General features: G+C 38.1%; 1 protein-coding gene across 1 annotated transcript; it reads right to left on the bottom strand.

The window, feature by feature from the left end:
- Window positions 1-1,630: 1,630 nt before the first annotated feature.
- LOC149302758 (protein SCAF11-like) lies at window positions 1,631-20,000 on the bottom strand. The gene is made up of 11 exons (XM_089481967.1): window positions 19,949-20,000; window positions 19,151-19,299; window positions 16,543-16,620; window positions 14,276-14,373; window positions 10,841-10,936; window positions 10,324-10,424; window positions 5,471-8,272; window positions 4,584-4,933; window positions 2,830-3,042; window positions 2,217-2,336; window positions 1,631-1,741 (listed from the first exon to the last, which is right to left on the bottom strand). Exons 1-11 carry the CDS (start codon window positions 19,998-20,000, stop codon window positions 1,631-1,633), a joined length of 4,170 nt encoding a protein of 1,389 aa, XP_089338093.1.
- Between the last annotated feature and the right edge of the window lie 1,905 nt (window positions 20,001-21,905).

Raw genomic sequence — 21,905 nt, 5'->3', positions numbered from 1 at the left:
TGTATGGCTGCTAACTAGTGACCTAGTTTTAACAGAATGAACAGGGTGAATTCTGATACATATAGGGCTATACTAGCAGTTCTTTAGCCAAACGCTGAAAAATTAATAGGATGACAATGACTTAAACATACATACATACTATTAAAGCAACCAAACAAGCAAAAGGCATTGATAGTCTTCAGCAGCCAAGTAAGACAGAATTGAACATGTTTACATAACTGAATGCAGAAAGACCTACACAACAATCAGCAACTTAAGACTGAATAGTTCCAGACGATTGGAAGTTGGCAACTACCATTTCACACACACACACAAAAAAATGTAGCAAGGGACAATAAGTCAATAGTTGTGAAATTAATGGAAACCATTTTAAAAGGAAAATGCCTGGACATAAATGGTTGGTATGGGTTTATTGTAGGAAGATTCTGGCACACTACAGTGGTGTTTTGTTTTTGTTTAATAAAATAGACATCTGGCACTGTCCCTCACAGGAGTTAGTATAGAAGTACAGCAGGGCCCCTGACACCAGTCCAGACCCTGCCATAATTATTGGCATTTGGGTAGACAGATTATAAAAAAAAAAATAAAAAAAATAAGATATATTGCCTACCCTATAGATGGATATGATGCCAGCACCTGTTATACAGAGACATGCACAAATCTGTACATCACAATGCACAACTGATTGCCACAGGCACATGGGAGTGGGATGGCCTTAAACCATATACTGCTTTACATTATAGGCAAAAGAAAGCAACATACATGAATAGAAGATATGTAATCAAACTGATAGACTATTTGTGCACCCCAGTACACTGTTATACCCCAAGAATGCTGGCAGGCTCTACAGCAAGCATTATGTATGGAGCCCAAACGATCTGGTAAAAAAAAATGTTCATGTTATTCTGTATTATAGTGTAATGTGCTGCCCATCACATTTAACAATGTAATAAGGAGAGCTTAATTATAGTCGGAAAACTATGCTTTAGAAGATATAAGAGACACAACACAAACAAGCAGCATAATATTTATTTGGTGTTGCCATAGTTTGTGCCCATGTTAAAAAAATATATATTTGTTGGACACTTTTTTTTGCAGTAGCATACTATTCTTCTGAAAGTTTATTTTCTAAACAGGATCTATTTCAAGATACAGACACTCATCACATACACTGAAACAGTGCATCCAGTTAGGGTAAAAATGATTTAAGGAAAAAAAATAAACCCAAACATTTCACTACAATTATGAGGAAAAACACAATCAAAAGTGATTCCTATCAGAAGTTACCCAACAGATTACATGGACTGTACATACCGTACCTGGCGGATAACCAAGTATTGAGATAAACATCTCTAATATTACACACAATTGATAAAGTCAAAATGCTGCACATTGTTGTTAACCACACAGCTTTGCTAGTAAAAACAAAAAAAAATGATTTAAGTCTGTCAAAGAAACATTAAGGGAGGGGAAATGAAAGATCTCTAATGAAACATTACTACACAAAAATAAAAATTATCAAAAGCCCATTTTAATCACAGTTGTGAACAATTCAGTTAATTAGACATACTGAAATTGCACTTTGACAGTTACATTAGAGGTCCATTGTCCATATGTTCCAGTGAAGCTTTCATTTTTCCTCCATCCCCTTTTTTCGAGAGTGTTTATATTTGTCCACGTATGCCTTTACTAGATTTGCAACTTTAGCCGAATCAACTTCTCCGCTTTTACTATGGCAGACCTATAGTCGGGGAAAACAAAACAATGACTGATGCGTATTTAAAGTTACATATAGTTAAATATTTTAGACACATTTGGAAGAAAACCGCGGTACATCTATAGTGGGTTTGGGGTAAAATACTTCCAGGGGAAAACTTGGGAGAATGGCAAGATCTGTGGTATTCTGGGCGTTCAGGCAGATATTCATGACATTTTATTTAATGCCCATAACATTTGGGGACTACTACTACTGCTGATTTCAATGAAAGTGCTAACGAATGTTCCAGGCACACATATATATATACACACACATATATATATATATACACACACACATATATATATATATATACACACACACATACATATACTTTCAGCAGAGACAGCTGGGGTTAAATAACAGACTACAACTATTTGTATGCAGCCCAACATTTTTGATCTTTAAAAACAGCACAACTAATTTTCTTTACAACCAACATAATACAATATCTGCTTACCTTGTCAACTGCTTTCTTTACTATCTCCTTATATTCATCCTTTGTTATGTCTTTATTTTGGTAATACTGTTTAATTGCCATTTTTACTTCATTTGCTGCTTTTTCCTGTATTTGCAATTTCTAGGAAAGAACATAACAGCAACATGACATTTTTTGCCATTAAAAATAAGAAAAAATAAAAAAATATATATATTTCCAACAGGACAGGCAATACATTGGCAAGTACACGTTAAAAGACTCACCACCAAAGGTGATGTTAAATCTCAATGAGTTAATACTGATTGCATGCAAGGGTAGATTACACTGTACACATAATACTGTATTTCATACATTCATATCACTGCACAACAAATATTGGCCTTGTTGCCCCACTAGTAACAAGACCTTCCTCCAAATATATACCATTAACTTTCTGTCTAACTGTCTTAGCCATTCTACCTTTTCTGCCGTAGGCTAACAGTGCAATTTATTTTAGCCTTCTATAAGAGCTGATGTCTGCATCTACTGCTCCACGCTGGTCTATCACTTGTGTTACAGAAATATAAAAACATGGCTTCCATCAATTTCCCAGCCAGGGTAGCCCAAGTACTAAGAACGCAAACAGCAAAATTACCTTTTCTTTCTTGGAGCTATCTGCACTGGCTTCCACTGTCACACTTCGGGCTGGAGGTTTAACAGAAGCATGTGGTGGTTTGCTGTGAGCAGATGAGGCTACACTACCAGAGTTAGGTCCCAGAACCGTTCCAACAATACCCATGGCTGCTGCCGAAACTGGCAAGAGTGGTGCACTGAAGTTATTACTTACATGAGAAGCACTCGGAATACCCTGTTTTAAAGAGTTGGGAAGGGTTAATGTGCAACATATATAAAGTTATGTTACTCAGGGGGGCATATGGAAGCTACACTAAGAGCCATACATCTCGTAATACTGCAGAATATGCTACAGATCATACACAATATCACACAGCGTCAAACAAGGGATTGGTGAATAACTTTTCCAGTAGTGGGGCAGCTTTCTTCATGTGTCCGACCTTACTGACAAGCTGTGCACACTATCACGATGTAATGAAAAAATACTAGTAAAAAAACAAAATCAAAGAAGCCCGTAGCATGTAGGTGACAGTACACAACTCTTTAGAAGAGTAAGCACATGATTCTAGTTCAAATGTCACTTTTGAACATACAATATTAACAACCAGCTATTATAGGCGGCCTGCTCCATGGAACAATGACTGCAGATCAGTCTTACCGATTAGCAGCACTTGTTCATATGAAGTGCGTGTTTAACTGGAAATGTGAGGCTTTCCTCTGAATCTTTCCTGCGTGTAGCAGGACTGCGGGAATTAAACAATTGCATAAAGTGATTACAAGCGCAGTGTACTGCCACATATGGGGTACATGTTTGGCACCCCAGGTCCACAATATCAGCCATATATTCCTTGCATTCCATCCCAGTAGTGTCACTGCAGGAAGGTTGTCAGTGCAGTAGAGAAATTGCAGGGTACAGACCCGATGTCATCCCAGGCCCCCAATCACATGGTGTGATCAGATCATGGTGCACAGATCACTGATAAGTAATGCAAAAAGGAAGGTTAAAAAAAAAAAAAAAAAAAAAAGTGAAAGAGCTACCAACCCAATCTTTTTATGAAACAAAAATTCATGTGCGCATTTTGGAGCTCCAAAACAAACTACACGCACATTCAAGTTATTACTGAACTTGGTGGATGTTGAACGTAAATTGCGTTTCTTTTAGCCCAAGCAATCGCACTTATGTTTTGCAAGATATGTGAACTATAACAGCGTCAGGCAAGGAAGTGTGTGTGTGTGTGTGTGTGTGTGTGTGTCAAACAATTTGTAATTAGAAGAAACCTATAAGATTTTTTTTTTAAATTCCTTTCCTATCCCCTACAATGCTTCCTGGTTACGAGAAAAACTAAACAAAAAAAAGCCACAAGATATGTTTTGTTGAGTACATTTTAGGAATAAACATGGGATAGTTTGAATTGGGGGCAGCTAAACTTGAGGGACGCTGCTGAACATAGTGATTTATTTTTTTCTGCAGTCACTTACTGGGCAAGAAATAAAAAGTAAAATGCCATGTTTTTCATCCTTTTTCTTCTTTGTTTGATTGAATAAAGTTGTGTTTCACAAAAAAAGTTTTGCTTTTTAGTAATACATAGCTATACGGGTGGTTTTAATATCTATGGCCAAAGCAATTGCACCTATCTTTTGGAAGAAATCTGAAACATAAAAGCAGCAGACTGAGGGACGTACGACACAAACACAATTTGTAATTATAGACTAATCAGGAAAGGAGAATCACAAGGATTTGAGAGAAAATAAAAATTTGAAAAAAAAAGTGCATACCTGCAGTTGTTTGCCCTCTTGCTGCAAAGCAACATAGTTGACTTGTTGGGATGGTGGAGGTGGGGGCGGTGGAGGGGGCAATCCCTGAGACACGTTGGTAGGAGCAGATACCTGAACAAGTGGTATTCCAGGATGAATGTGCATGGGCAACTGTGCATGAATGTTATATGGATTGTGTTGCATGTTCACCAACGGAGGAGGAGGAACGGCCACAGAGTACGGAAACATATTCATTGCCTGGGGAGGAGGGTTGATTTGCTGCGGCACTACATTCATTTGACCCGGCACCATATTTAAGGGTATATGAGGACTTTCAGTTTGCTGATTTGCTTGGTCTTGAGTGGGCTGGTCTGTCTTGATGGCTATTTTTTGGGAGAGGAAAAAAAAAAAAAGTTAAACCTCACATTTGAGGGGATTCCAACATCAGCAAAAGTTACCATTTAAATGCAGGTATGGAAAAGAAATTTGCTAAATAAACCAAGTTCTGTCCTACCCATAGGAGAGAAAAAAAAATAAAACCCAAGGAAACCTGTTGCTATTTACTTCCCAAAGAGGGATTTTGTGGGAAAATTGTACATTCAATGCCTCGATATTACTTTACAGTTTAAAGGTGCAAACCTAATGAGTTAAATGAGGGAGGAAACCTTCTACCTTTCTTATACACAGAAGATGCTCATTGAGTTTGCATTTCAATACAATTCTGCCACAAAAATAACTGTCAACTAGACCGCATAACAGTTGCTGGTGATTTCCTAAGCAGACAAGGAGCACATAAATGTTCTTTATTGTGATTTTTGTCCTATGTGTACACCACAGATGCATACCTAACTTGATAGGAAGACAAAATGTAATGGTGTCAAAGCTAGGAAGGATCTCAAGTAACATACCTTGGTCTTGAGGCTCTTCCTGCTTTGGCCATGTGGACTGCGAACCACTGGAGGTTCTTCCTCTTTTTGAATAATAATTTTGTACATCAGCAGGCAGAGTTTTTCTAACAGCCCAACTCGATGCAGAAGACCAACCAGAGCGATCAGCAGGGGAATCAAACTGTTCCTGATCATATTTAGGTCGGTAGTTTTTCTGCTCTGAGAATCTTGTGGAGTCTTGCCCTGAGCTATTAGAATTTCCTGAGAAGGGCTGCCAATTGTTCCAACGATTTTCACCGTCTGCGAATCCACCTCGGACACCAGCTCTGCCACGCCCGCCACGCCCACGGGGTGATTTCCAATCCATGCCAGGACTTTTATTCCAGGAATCCCCGGGACTATGATTACTGTCCCGGTGAGAACCTCTAGGAGAAACTCCTGACCTGTTTCCTCCTTTACCTCTAGCATCTGAAGATTTCATCTTTTCCACTACCCAGTCTGGGTACTCATTCTGAGATTTATTTTCTTGGTACTGCTCTGATGAATCTTTACTAACATCATGCCGCTCTCTATTCATATCATGCCTCTCTCTTCTAAGATTTTCATTTGGTTTATCTTGGTCGTTCCTTTTGTACCTTTCATTTCCTCTAGGACTCTTCCAGTTATCATACTGACGGCGCTCTTTCCAAGAGGGTGAACCACAATCACCTTCATTTCTATCAGGTCCTCCACACCTACTTCGTGCGGTACGTGATGGAGACCTAGAACGAGACCGGCTCCTAGATTTAGATCTAGATTGCCTTCTATACCTTCTCTCTCTGCTGCGACCTTTCCACTGTCCCCCATGCTCACGATTTCCATCTCTATCTCTGCTGCGTGATCTCGATTTACGTCTACCAGGAGAGTCTCTACCTTTAGAACGGGAGCGAGATCTCTGCCTATCTTTAACATCGGTTTTCCGCGGGGACCAGGTAGTTGACGGGGAATGAAACCTTGATTTTCTTGTTCGTGTTTCTTTCTTAGATGTATCATTCGTATTATCCTCATTAACATGTTTGCATTCAGTGCTTTCAGATTTCGGCTCCTCTGTTTCTATTGATGACGCCACATCACATTTGCTTTCATCCATTTTATTTATTTCTATGGGCTGACTAATTTCAGACTCATTGTGATCACTATCAAGAGATTCACACTCCATTGCAATAGATTCATTATTATCTTCACAAAATACACTTTTCTGTTCATTATTTAGATCAGAGGCGGTTTGGGTTTGAAGAGTATTTGCCTGTTTAAGAGCACATTGAAAACTCTTTCCATTTTCATCCATACAATCAGCATCACTAACCTCATTTGTTTTACTTAAATCCTGTCTGGAATGCTGAAACACAGTTGTAATATGAATTTCAGGGATGCAACTCTTGTACTTATTTGGTACACTTGATATATCTTCCCATGAAATATTTTCTTTTAATTCAATCTCTTGACGACTCCTGTCTACACCATTGGTGGCTTTATCCCCATTGAGATTTTCCTTGGATATAATTACATCTTCCCGCGTTTCACAAGAAGTGGAATTTGCAACTTCTGTGCCGGAATCAGTATCATGGGAGGTTGAGGGGTTCCGTGACTCCGTTACCCCTCCTGTATGTGTGGTAAGAGATGCTGGAGATTCCTCAGTCGTATATGGCATATCAGCATTTTCTAACGAATGACACTCCAGAGAGTGTTTCCCATTCTTTAAGTCTGAATAATCACTAGATTCTGTCCTCTCAGAATTATTCCCATCTAAAGATGCAAGTGATTCTTGAAGGTGTTCCTTTGTCAATGGCAAATTCCCACCTGTGGAAGACAGAATATCTGGACCATTTGTTTCATGGCTATCCATAGGTAAAATGTTTTCAGCATCCTCTCCATCAGAGTTATCCTGCTTTCCAGAGATAGAATGATCATCACATGACTCGTCTTGTCTGCTAGCATAAGGCGAAAGAGTGGAATCCAAGCAGTCAGAATTATGGTGTTTTTCAGGAAGAGGAGGAGATGTTGAGTTATCCGTCTCATATAAATGAGACTTAGAATCTGAACAATCTCCTTCATCAGACTCCAGATGGCTTTTCACAATTTTGGATTGTGGCAGATCATCCACCAGCTGATCCTCGGAGGCTATGGGTGGTAAAGAGTTTGCTACCTTTAAACTATGGGCATTGTTTAAGACTGGGAATGTAGATGTTTCTTCTAGATCAGACTCACTGTCATTTTGAGATAATGGGGACTTTGACACTTTTTCATCAGAAAGTTCATCATCCATAGGAGCAGAAAGTTCACCATCAGACTTTATCTGAAATGGAGACCCAGAAGAAGACCGCTGCTCTACATTGTCTGCATAGTGTGTTGAAGAGGTTTCAATATCAGAAGATGCGGTTTCTGTTGAATTCTTGACAAATACTTTATCGTTCTCAAGTTCTTCTTCAGACTCCGAACTTTCGTTTGACTGTTCTTGAGTCTGTTTTGCTGGCTTAAGACGCTTTCTGATTTGAGTTCCTTTTTTAGAATGTTTAGTTTGTTTTGGAGGCTTTTTTCCCGGTTGTTCAGATGGTGACACATTCAAAGATCCACTATTGTGCCCTGGGGCATCATGATCAGAGCTGCTAGATTTTGGTGAAGCTGGAAGCTGGCTTGTATCTTCAGATTTGCTGTTTCGTGTAGATCTCCTTCTAGTTGTGGACTGTGCAGTTTTCTTTGTTCCTCTGTTTGATGCACCAGACGCAGCTTTTTTTTCTGTGCCTTCCTGCGCGCTAGAATGAACATATGTTCGCTTCAAAAACCCTAATTGCAAAAACAAAAAATGCATTACTAAATGTCTTAAAACGTTCAAAATTTTATGAAGCTGCTAAAATTGCCAATGACAATGGACAAAATTATTAGCAGTTACAGTACTCCTAGCATACACAGTGAAATTTGCAAACAGACATGCGAGTAGAATGGATACTATTGAGTGCAAAACCCGCATTACAACAATATACTGCAGATGGTCACATACAACATGCTAGTTAGGACCAATAAAATATGGACAAGCTATTCATTATATGTACAGTGTTTTAACATAGAAAAAAAAACCGAACATCAGGATACTGTCAGATATTTTATGATAGAAAACATGTATTCCATATATTCTGTACTTTACATGAACACAAAATGGAGTCAGAGCCATTTTATTTTACTTAATCATGTAGTGATGATTTCTTTTTGACCTTGTTCCCTCTATAATAGAGAACAAAGGAGTATTCATGTATAATGATGTTTCAGCGTATATATGATACAATTAATGTTATCTTCCATGAGAAAGTTAAGGAGTAGACGCTGCATATCTTTAGAAATGTAACTTGGAATGGGGAATACATGGTAAGACTACCAAGGCCTGAGTTACTATCTAGGAGGTAACACCTGGCGATTAGGGTAACCAAGGATAAATTCCAAACACATATTTAATGGTTTTAAGTTAATTCTTAGACCAGAGCGTCTCACAGGTAAATTAAGAAATTACAACGGTGTAAATATGAGTAGAAATCCTAATTTTAATGGGTAAAACCCACCGTTATGATTGGAGAATTCCAATCAAGAGGTGGAGGCTATGATAATAAGCTCTGTTTTTAAGCTTATGTCTTGGATAATTAAAAAAAAGACGGACCTTAAAAAAGACAGACCCGGACGGACTTATTCACCAAATTTACCCCAGAGAATTGGAATCTTAAGATTCTGGCACCATATTTCACTCTTGGAGTTACTTTGAGTTCTAACCTATATAACTGGTAGAAAGTTATATTCTTTTCCACTTAATTTCTTGCCAATGAACCTGGATTAACTTCTACAAGTACCAGTTGGACAACAGCAACAAGTGGTGGTAATTATAATTGTTTTATTATTCTGAATAGAGATGAATTTTGTCTTCTTCGTATAGAATTCCCTGTTTCCGGGAAATAGTATATTGCATTATTGTATATGGCGGCTTGTGAGACTGCAGTTTATAACCCGTGATAATAACAATAATGAAAAGGTATTTTTACCTATAGATGAAGTTTGACATCATTTGCATCTATTAGGAATTTCACTAATACTCGTAGACATTATTAAATTAGTTTTTAATTTGTTATATTAGTTGAACTAATATTAGAGAGATAGTGATATCTTTATTACTGCCCTGATTATTATCAATTTTTGGTTGCTGAGTGGACTGGAAATTAATTGTGTGTTAGACTCAAAGTACTAATTCATATTGATAACTATCGATAATATATTGTATTTAAATTGATTCAATTTTGACATGTTTTAAGAACTTTGTGTTTTATATTATGCACTGTGTGACTCATACATAGATTTTATAAATTGTATTCACAATAAATAAATATTTTTGATTGACTATCGTGGCGATATCTATCTAATTTGAATTATAATTTTCGGTGATCTGAAAGAATTTAGGATCGGAGATAAAATATAGGGTATCTCCTTAAATTCATATTGTGGATGTGGTACTACAATATTTGATAGCGTCGTTATTTTGCGTATGTGATAAAATATTGGTTTTGCCTATTTTGTCTCATTAATATCCCTAACAATACCCAGTGGTCTTATCTTATTGGGGGGGGGGGGGGAGTGTAATAGACGTATGGTGTTTAAAGTATTAAAGAATATTTCGTTTTGTTCTTTTGCCTTTCCTTTATGTCATGCGGGCAAGCCTCAGATTTCTGCAGCAACCTAACACTTTGTCAAAAGCACTCTGCTAAAACTCGTAGTCTTCCCCATTTGAAAGGGCGAAGAGCAACTTGCTGGATAACATCATCACAACTACTAAACGGTACACTGTAGACAGTACAAATTACCTTTGTTTCTAGTAGAAATGGACATAAAGTTATCCAATCTAAAAGTAGCTGGTAGAGAGAGAAGTGTTTCAGTTTCTGTTTCAGCAGTAAGAGACATCATGCTACAAAATGAAAGAGTAAAATGTGAACATAGGAAAAAGTGGCACAGTAAATAACAGTTTAACAAATAGGCAATGTAACACCTTTAAGATTAAGAAAAAAATATTTTTTTTAGATATTAAGTCTAGTATCCCATACAGCACCACCAATTAAGAATGTACTTTAATGTGCATTAGCTCAACCGGTAATGAGGAACCATCAACTCCCCTTTACTTTACCATCTTTGCACTATTTTTTCAGACTAAAATTACAACTTCAAAACTGAAGATATGGGAATATGTATCATGTGTTATTGGCTTTCTGGAAGAAAGAGGGGGAAAAAAATAAATAAAAAAAAATGGCCCACTAACTGTTTTTGACCAGCACGTAGAAATTCGGGATTAGGTGGTTTGACGCAAAATGCAAATAGTAATCTTACCATTCAGATCTTCGACGCAACACCATAGGCCTTAGATGTTTCAGTCCTTCGTTCTTCTGTCGTACTAAATGAATTTCACTGTCTTCTGAAAATTCACTAAAAATATACACATTCCTACTAATTATAAAACACCAATATAGTTTGTCACGTAGAGAAAAAAAAAGTAAAATCAAAGTTCAGAAAAATGGATATCACAAAAGATGGAGTCTTACATAAAATTTGGATCTTTGTGTTGCAAGGTACCGAAAGCTTAAGTAGTATTACATGGTTTTTCTATACTGAACCAATACAAAATGGTATCAATTTCAACAAGACATCCGCATTAATTTAGGTGGACAAAACGCAGCCAGTAGGCAACCTACATCAATTTCAACCCTGGCAAGTAATTTTACAGGCAGCATGCTTTAATGCGATACATTTTTTTTAAAGCTTTCAGTTTGACATTTTTCAAAAACCTCAGATCAACATCATTTTTTGTACCTTTTTAAGTAACTCTTCCTTACATCACATCAGTTCACTATAAGTTAAGATAGCCTTTTGTGATGCAAGTACAAAGGAGGTTCATTTGCAAATGCACAGGTTCTGTTAAAACCAATGTTTTTATCACTGACAATTACGGAAGGATAACCTGGAGTTTAAATAGAAACCAACGCATTTAATCTTTTGATTCCAACATATGTTAATGCATATTAAAGCAGCTGAATGGTCCCTTTACTGTGCGGGAGATGTGTTCCGATAAGTAAGTGTACATCTCACATGTTAATGTACATATTGATCGATCAAGGACTGCATTTTTGACATTTCATATATAAAGGCACATTGTTATAATAGAATGTTTCCTTTTGGGCCACGTAGAAAAGATGCACTACCATATTTCCCGTATACCATAATATAATGACCTGCCTCCGGTTTATTTGAATCTGTCAGTCTACGTATGGCATTAAGGAGTATTTTACAAAATGTAATTCGCAACTCCAACAGCCCCAAACACAGGCTTCAAACTGGAAAATTAAGTTTAAATCAGTAAATTAACATTGACACACAGGAGCTATGAAATATTTGCTTCCTGACCACTGCTTGATAAATGCCCACATGCTTTTAACTAGTTTTTTCATTTTTATTTTTTTTTATGGAGTCTAAATAGGATCTAACATTACTTTTAAAGACCACACCATCCTATGCATTTGGAGAGAAAAACATTTCAGAGATATTATGTGAACACAATTGAAAGTGGTTATTAAAAATGTGCATATTTACAGTAAACTCATAAAGAGTAGTCTACAAAAAACGCCCAACGTCACACGCAAAAAAACCCCCAACATTTCACATTAAAGATTGTGAAGTGCCAGCTTTGCATGTTCTATGCATTTAACAGGGCACTTTGCTGCTATCCCATGGCTAGAGTCAGGAAACCCTTTGCCTGTTCAGAAGATAATACATACAAACAGAAAAAAAGGTGGCTTCTTGCCTCAGCTAAGATGAGAATTATGTAATAAAAGGGTTTCTTTTTTAGTTAAGGCCTGCATATCTTCCATACTTCTTGAGGATCTCCTCTCAGCCGAAAAAGAGGTTTAAACGTGACGTCTTCAATAACCATCAAAGAGTTCTTATGTTGGCTTTGTTAGTGCCTGAAAAACAGATTTAAGATCCACTATAGTAACAGAGCCTTGAAACGTGTTCTTGTTACCATATGCACGGACCTGTTTTGTTTGCAATGAGTGCGTGAAACTGAAACTTTTAGAAGGCTACCAAAGTCACTGAATCTTTGACTGTACGCAGCTTTCCTTACCACAGATGGTCAAGTATGTAGGGCTAACTTTTCCTACATATACTCAAGAGAATGACAAGTCAAGAATACATTTATGTATCAACATGCTTCAAACTACTGATGCAATATCAAGCGCCCACTACTAGCTGCCAATTATCAACAAAAGGAGACAACAGAAAAGCCACTGAAGGCCATCAATTAGTTGATATTCATTTGGTTTAGTGCTTTTTTTTTAATATAATCCAATGACAAGGTTAGCAAAGTTACACACGCATTGCGTGTGCAGATGGCAGTTTTCAAGTGTCCTCTGAACAGCTGGTATTCCAAGAGGACGGTTAGGTCCTTTACAGTAAGTATTAAGAATTGGGCACAAGTGAGTTCAGGAACGGGGGGGGGCAAAAACATTTTCAGACCAGCTCTCGTGATCAGTTACATGCAAGTTTCTAGTAGCTCAGCCATAATAAATAAAAAAGGAGGAACAATGTGGAATATGAAGACCATAAAGGGCTACTAGTATTGGGTTTTAAAGAATCTTAACACAATTACAGAGGCCATATGGTGTGTAATATTACAAGGGCCTTTTAGCCTGAAAGTATCCAGCATGTCCAGCATTCTCTTCAGTTTAATAACTTTCCTTGAACATACCATATCTTCAGATCAAACATAATGAAGTACCATGTTCCGCCAGATGTATATAGGTGACCTACATGGATATCACAATTGAAGTAGTTGATCGAAACCCAAGTACCTTGTGGTCTTGAACGGACGTACAGAAGTCTTCGTTCTTGAACAGGGGATATGTGGATTGAACTCTTAAAATATATATATATATATACACACATACACACACACACACTGATTGGGCCATTTGCTACAAATTCTATTGTAATGTTGTAAAGCTTCCAACTCCACAGGTTTTCAAGATTTCACTCAAGTATTAATGGTCATCTGCACACAGCTGATTGTGAAACAGAATGGTGTAAACAGACTAACAATAAACCACCTAACATACAGTCTCAACAGAAGAACAAGAGAAATGTATGTCATTACTATAATTATGTGAATAACTTCATTTTCCCCATCTCCTTTGTTAATTCATCAAGAGATGCACAGCTCCTGGCTTCATATACAATTCTTGACATAGGATATATCTTCTTGTGCATCAGCTGTATTTCATAATACAAGGAGGAAAGAGTCACAGCCTCCTCACGTCGATGCTGCATGCAGCTTCCACAGCTTTTTCTTTCCATTGCAATATGCAGTCCTCATTTCCTTAGCGACATGTAGGAGCAGATTTGTAATGGTTTTCTTTGCCTTGAATGCAGATATTTTCCACTAGTTGTTCATCCGGACATGCTGTACATATTGACTGCACAAAAGTCATTCCTTTCTCAGTGTTTTGAGAATATTTGCGCTTGTGAAATACTACCACAGACATCCCAGAACTGTTGGCATCCAACAGAAAAAACAATGCTACATTTTCAAACCCAAAGGGTAAACATGATATCACTGAATTACACTAAAGAAAAGTTATAGATCCAGTGTTAGGCCTTCTGAAGAAACCTATGTGGGAGCAGCAGCTTTCTGAAGCAAATATTTTAAATTATGTAGTCAATACGCAAGCAGATATTGTACTTAATAAAATGAATGAAAGGAAGGACACCCACCTGTTATTAGCACACATGGGTAAACCAGACTGGTTTAGTGGACAAAAGTTCACAAAATCACTACCGAAACATCGGTTGGGTAAGCTTAATTTCTTGAGCTACAATAAGAAATAAGGCAAGGAAAAAAAAAAAACTAAACATGAATATCAGCAATCTCACTAAAAAAAAATTTCAGATATTCACAAATTTGTGGAACACAATATTGGATCATAAAACAGAAGCAAAGCAAATCTTATAAATCTTATGACTATACAAGTTCAAACTAAGTTCGCTCTAGTCGCACTAAAGGTGAGGTAGAGTGTGGCCATTTGATTGCTTTATATTAAAAGTCACAATGACTATTCAAAATCTCCTTCCAGATTGTCTGCTTGTTTTGATTTTTTTTTATTCCAATAAAGATTGCCACTGCTGGAATATTTTTGCATACATTTCTAATCTGATAAAAAAAAAAAAAAAATCATGGAAGGAGTGTGTATATTTAAAAAAAACAAAAACCTAGATATAGTATTATGCAATGGAAGACAAACATAAATGATACTGCCCTGATAAAAGACTCAAACAAATTTCAATCATTTTTATTACCTCCAAATCCAGTAACTGTTTTTCTTCATGTACTATGCATCCTAAATGTGAGACACACAAAGTTACACTTTGAATATATGTGTTTAATAATAATAATCATCATCATCATTTTGTTAGAATCATTAAATTCATAGTGAGAGCGGTCATAGGGCTCCCATTAGGAATCCTGATTGTTGTGGAAGAGAACACCACTGGAGAACCATGCAGAGGAACCCCCTGACTGCTGTGCTGGGGAACCCTAACAGGTGACATCACCAGCTCCCCTGTGCCAATAGAGATCCATGGGGTCATAAAAAGTGGATCTCTATACATTGTTCCAATAGAGCACTTTTTAAAAGAATGAAAAAATATATTGTATCTAGTAGATAAACCTCCTGAAAGGGATTTTTTTACTTTTTTGGGGGAAAAAAAAGAAACTCAGCTGGGGACAGCTTACTTTACTTGGGGGGATACTGCTAAACATAAAATAGCTTTAGACACTTATTTTCTAAACAAGAAATGAAAAAGGTACACAAAAAGTTTGGAAGATATTGGAAAATACTCCTTATGAGATGGTTTTGATTTAAGTTGGCCTCCAGCCATGCTAAGAGATAGATATCTATATCTGCCCTATAATGGACATATAGGGGATATATGGTAGTGTCCAAATTAGGGCAATTTAATAAAGTGTGTTCATTAACTAAGGAGCGGTGAGCAGAGAGACATGAAAAATTCTACTGTCCAGTAGTGTATTAAATCCCTGGTCCACAATGAGTTAAAGGATTACACAGGAGGTTATAATACCAGTCTGTTGATTTCCATTACTATAAAAGGTGCACTGTAAGAAGCTGTTGCTTATTTTAAAAACCATCAATGTAAAAATGCAGAGCTGCATAAAAAAAGTGTGCTCTTGAACGGAAATCTTGATAAGACATAGCATGCAAACACCAAGCTTTGCAAGGAAACTTACGTTTAGTCTCATATTTGTTGGATTGAAAGTTTTGACTTGCAGAATCCTTGTTTGTGTCACTTCTGTTTGAAATAAGACAAAAGTTTCTATAAGGACAATTTTTGGGGAATAATTTGTATATATTTGCATGTGGAACTCAACAACAAAATGTAATATTTAGCACAAAAGATATTGCAACTGTTAAAGTTCGGCTATAAAAAAAACTAAATCCTTGCTTCGGTTAGCTTTGACTGCAGTTTTGTAACTTTATACAATACTGCTCACCTGCACCAGGTTTTGGCTTTTGCACAGCAAAAGGAATGCCACAGATTGTCATTGCAACAGCACTTTGATCTTGGTCGCCTCGGTTTTACATGGATCTTTGAGAGAAATTGACAAATTTAAATACAAAAAAAAAACATGTCTCAATGTGCTCACCAACAAATTCACCGAACATTCACTGTAATCCAATGTATCTAAAGACTTAACTTTAACTGAAAATTCATACATGTGTATCTAGTCATAATTCATACATTGCTAAAGTTGTGCCAAATGACCACAGAGGTTTTAAGATACCTGAATTTTAGGGAAAGGATAATTAAAAAATAAAGAGAAAGCAGATTTATCAACGTGCTCATGTTACCAGATTGCAATAATATAAAATTATATTATATATACACACACACACACTATTTTGTGGTCCTTGACATCTTATTTAAACTTTGATATAACATTTTATAGGGACAGCAAACAATACCTTAGTAGATCCACCAGCTGGATTTATTTTACACACTACTTGAAAAGGTTTTCGGTCAACAGGACAAGACGTAGATGTCTAAAACCAGAAGAAAGGGTATAAGGATTTTACATTCTGTCATTAATAAAGGGACCATGCACACTAGAGTCCAGTAGACAGGAGAACAGATAACACTACATAACATCTGCAAAATCATTCATAAAGTGAAGAGTGCTATACCCGATTGCCTACCGAACGCTGGCTCAGCAGTATTCATTTATATTTATGGCACCCATTAACTGTTTTTGAAGAGCATGAGTACCTTAACTTTTTAATTTGTTAAAACTTATGAAAACATAATTTTTTAACACAAGTAAGGATCCCCAGGGGTTTTATAGAAGTAGCAGTAGCACATCAAGAGTGCATCAGTTGTAGGGCTGAAATAACTAATCGATAAAATCGATAATGAAAATCGTTGACAACGATTTTCATTATCGATTAGTCAAATCGATTTTTATCGATCATAAAAAAGTTTTTTTCCCCAGAACAAATGCTCTGAAAAACTCCTCTCCTTATAATCCGATCTCTGAGGTCGGATTATATAACACTAGAATCCAGATCCCCCGAAACGCTGCAGGGGACCTGGATTCCCCTCACTGTCAGCCGGTGGTTGTCCGTGCGATGCGCACAGACAACTTCCGCCTCTCCCCTCCACTTCCGCTCCTACGATGCAGTGGCAGAATCACATGATGTAGAAGCCCCAGTGGAAGTGAAGGTGAGTAACGGAGGCTGTCTGTGCGCATCGTGCAGACCCCCACTGGCTGACAGAGAATCGAGGTCTCCTGCAGAGGATCATCCTGTCAGCTGGTGGGGATCTGCATTACTGCTCTTCACTTACGCTGAGGCTTCTATGAAGCTGCAGTGAAAGTGCCGGTCAGCAACAGAGGTTCACAAAACACCAGGGAGTCGTGAGAGAGGCAAAGTGGTGTATGGGAGGGGGAGGAGTCAGAGGGGTGTATGGGAGCCACCCTCCCCATACACCACTCTGGCTCCTCCCCCTCCCCCCCACCACTGCCTCTCTACCCGGCTCCCTGGTGTCTTGTGAACGTCCGTTGCTGACAGGAGGCAGAGTGGTGTATGGGAGGGGGGAGGAGGTGGCAGAGTGGTGTATGGGAGAGTTATAGTGGTGTATGGGGGGTATAATGAATTTCAGGGTAGCCGAGTGGTGTATGGGGGGGTATAATGAATTTCAGGGAGGCAGAATGGCATATCTGGGGGAGTTAGAGTGGTGTATGGGGGTATAATGAATTTCAGAGTGGCATATCTGGGGGAGGCAGAGTGGTGATTCAGGGAGTATAATGAATTACATGGTAGTGAAGGGCATTTATGGGGGCGAAGTGGCATATCAGGGTGCACAGTGGCATATAGGGGGTATAAGGCATAAATGGGGGCGAGTGGCATATTGGAAGTTATAAGGCATATCAGGGGGCACAGTGGCATATAGGGGGTATAAGGCATATCGACATCAGGCATATCAGGGGGGCATAAGACATATCTCGGGGTAAAAGATATATCAGGGGGCTCAGTTGCATATCACTGGCATATAAGGAGTATAAGGCATATCGGGGGCAGAGTGGTGTATAGGGGGAGGTAAAGTGGTGTATGGGGGTATAATGAATTTTAGAGTGGCATATCTGGGGGAGGCAGAGTGGTGTATGGGGGGGGTATAATGAATTTCAGGGTAGTGCAGGGCATTTATGGGGGCGGAGTGGCATATCAGGGGTTGAGTGGCATATAGGGGGTATAAGGCATATCGATATTAGGCATATCAGGGGGGCATAAGACATATCTGGGGGTAAAAGGTATATCAGGGGGCTCAGTTGCATATCACTGGCATATAAGGAGTATAAGGCATATCGGGGCACAGTGGAATCTCTGGCATATAGGAGGTACAAGGCATATCTGGGGGCAGAGTGGCAAGCTGGGGGTCAGATGTGCATAACTGGGGCAGTTTGGTAAATAAAATATAAACAAGGCTTTTTTCTCATAGTTTTTATTAAATATGAAAAATAGTTAACATATGAATTAATATTTACTAATTACTTTGTATTAAAACCTAGTTTGAGAAACACTGTTTGGGTTCTTGTAGCTTTTATTATGTCAGTAAAATAAGAAGGTGAATAGAGAGGCCATTGCAATAAAGAGAAAGTGTAAATTGTAAGTTTTATTACATTGTTTTAAATTTAAAAAGATTTGCATTCTTTTATCCGATTAATCGAAAAAATAATCGGCCAACTAATCGATTATTAAAATAATCGTTAGTTGCAGCCCTAATCAGTTGTGCATGTTTTATCATCAGAAGCATCCAAGAATGGTCCAGTCTCCATTTAAAAACCACACTCTTTATCAACACTCCACTACAACTTATCCTCAAGGCCACGCATCAGCCTGCCTCATGTCCATCACATCACAATCTGTCGTATGAGAACAGGGATAAGCCTTAAATAACTAACACACATGCCTACTAACACGCAAACTCACTGACACCACACACGCTACTCCCCGTGTACCCCCCCAGGGCCTCTAGCCCTGGGCTCACTGCAGACAATTTTTTCCCTTTCCCACTTACTTCAGACCATTTGAGAATGCAGGTCAAACAGAAAGCATGGTAACAATTTTCCGGAAAGCCAACATCTTGAGTGAGAACATTTAGACATATGGGACACCTTTCAGACGAGCATAGAGCTGCCACACTGGTCCACTTGTTGTTCTCTTCATCTGACAAACAAGATTGCAGTACGTTAGACAAACGTAAGTTCAGAGATGCAATATAGACCCACGGAGACCTGCTCTTTTTTATTGAAACAACTCCTTTCAAAATCGATAAAACAGATGCATAGATCTCTTTTGCATTTCAAAAGTATTTAACAATTTATCAGACTTTCCTGTGTACCAACAAATAGCTCTGAAACAAGCTCCCCACATCAACTTGTCTATACCCATAAGCCCTTCAAAACTAAGGGACAGGGTTATATTTTAGTTAATACTACTTACTAAAGGGTTAAGGGGTATTGTAGAGGGGTTATTTTTGTACATGCAGTGCTAAAGCAGTAGGGTGGTGAGGCACTTGAAAATCAAATATTGTAATTTTTTTCATATTGTATTGAACATTGTTTTCATGAAGACGGAGAAACTTAGTTTTGTACTCTCTTTACCTCGACTTCCCCTGAACGGATCACAGTATAGTCAGCAAGCAGCGCTCCATAGGCTTGCATTGCTGATCACAATGTGCGTGATGAGCTGTTAAAGGACGCAATCTAGATAGTCTATCATGTGTAACAGCCCATCAGAGCCTGGCAGAAAGAAGAACAACTGTATACAGATACAGCCGATATGAAACTACACCACGATATACATATATACTTACTATCGCTTTCTTGGTCATTTGCTCCAGATGTGTATGAGGGATTGTTCTTCATTTTTTATGTCAGTAACAGCTAAAATTAAACATAAATACAGCTCAAGTTGCAACAGGTTGGTTTTAATACAAACAGTTCAAAACAATATGATTTGAAATGTTTAAAAACATGTGGTCAACATCAGCTGGCAGCACCAACTATTGGTGAGCTGCGAGAAAATGTTACCTTGTTTCAAATACTATACATCACATTAAGAAGCATACTTCTATATGCTACAATATACTATAATGGCAAAATAATAAGCCTCCAGGTCTGCAGATAAAGGGATTTGATTGGGGGAAAGTTAGATAGAATCAGGTTTATGTTAGTGCTTATAATCAAGCTGAAAAAGCCTCGGCAGGCTCAAGCCTGTCTTCTCCTGGAAATTAGGGAGGTGAAGGTAAGCCCATGTATCAGACCCCTACCTGCAGAGCATGCCTCCGTCTATCTCTGGAAGGGATGGTTATTGCCCCTTTGCCCCCATGGTTGGAGGTGCGTTTATATGTCCGGCAGGCAGCATTTGGCCCGCATGTTGTACACCGCTGGTGTGGTAGATTACACTATGATAGAGCTAGAACGCATACAAATGGCTAAAATGCCTGAACACATTCATGCAAAAGCTTTTTTTTTTTTTTTTTTCTTAAAAAAATTTGCACAATATATTTTAAAATGTTTTTTATCTGACATTAGTAAAGAGAAATTAGGTGGAACTCCCCCTTTAAATAGTGTTTAATTCAGAATTATGTACCTAACTGAAACCATGGATCATCATCTACAAAAGATACAAGATTGTAAGCTTGCGAGCAGGGCTCTCTCCACCTGATGTATCGGTTTGTCTTAGTCTGTCAATTCTCGTCTTGTCATACCCCCTGAATATATGTATTGTATTAAGCGCTGTGTAAATTGTTGGCGCTATATAAATAAAAGATTAATACAGAGTGCGGATTTTAACCTGATTATATAATAGTTTATCGCTGCTCTCGGGCAAAGGTTTACAGCCCACACTTACTTTAAAGTCTGATTAGGATTCACATGGCTGGATTCTCATTTTTTGGCCGAACACCACATTGAAAGAGATTTCTGCACATAGAAAAAGTTACAAGAACATACCATTTGCTCGACTAAATCATGTGCTAAAGTTTATCAATGAATAAGTAAATTTTTTTTTTTCTGAAACAAGAACCGTGTCTTGAAATAAGCAAAAACTGAAAAGCCCAAACGAAACACACTGCCAACTACCAAGAAGAGACATTCTCCCCAACAATGACAAATCCGGCATCACCAAGCCTCCGCATCGACCACCAATGGAAAAGTAAAAACCATGAGGTCTATTCACTAAGGCATATACCCAATAAGCCATGTATAGTGTATAGTTAGGTCAGTGAGATTTGTACAACGTCTCCTCACTATTAACTTGTAAAGTTCTGGCTTTCTAGCAAGAGAAACTTGTTGGTGTTGGCATTTCATAATGAAAAATGAAGGGAAGGAGTTAAAACCAAAAGTCTTCTGCACAACCCTCCAGTTAGTGAAGAGACCCCAATACGCCCATCCACAGACTACATGACCTGGGGACGGACTAGCTAAATAACGCATACACCCTACACAGTGGTACATTACACTTCTACAAACATACACATTTGTGACGTTGTGACTTCTTCCACACCTTTCCCTTAGAAAAGGTTAGAGCAACTAAGTCACAACGGCAGAGAATATGAGCATTTACTCACGCAACAAAAAATATACAATGGTGCTAAATCATTATGTTGGCAGTAAAGGTAAGGGGTCAAACCCAAAATAAAATGACATTTCCTTTCAGTTTGCTTTATTTGCAACTGACCTGTGATAAAGAGATCAGAATATGAACCTTCACAAAAGGCGTACGTAAACAAACGGCACGTTGGAGGCTTTAGGTGGAAGGAAACTCAG

Source organism: Sceloporus occidentalis, unplaced genomic scaffold (genome assembly GCF_023333645.1).
Source record: "Sceloporus occidentalis isolate IW3139 unplaced genomic scaffold, rSceOcc1.0.p SCAF_17, whole genome shotgun sequence".
NCBI lineage: Eukaryota > Metazoa > Chordata > Lepidosauria > Squamata > Phrynosomatidae > Sceloporus > Sceloporus occidentalis.
This window is presented reverse-complemented; position numbering and strand designations above follow the sequence as displayed.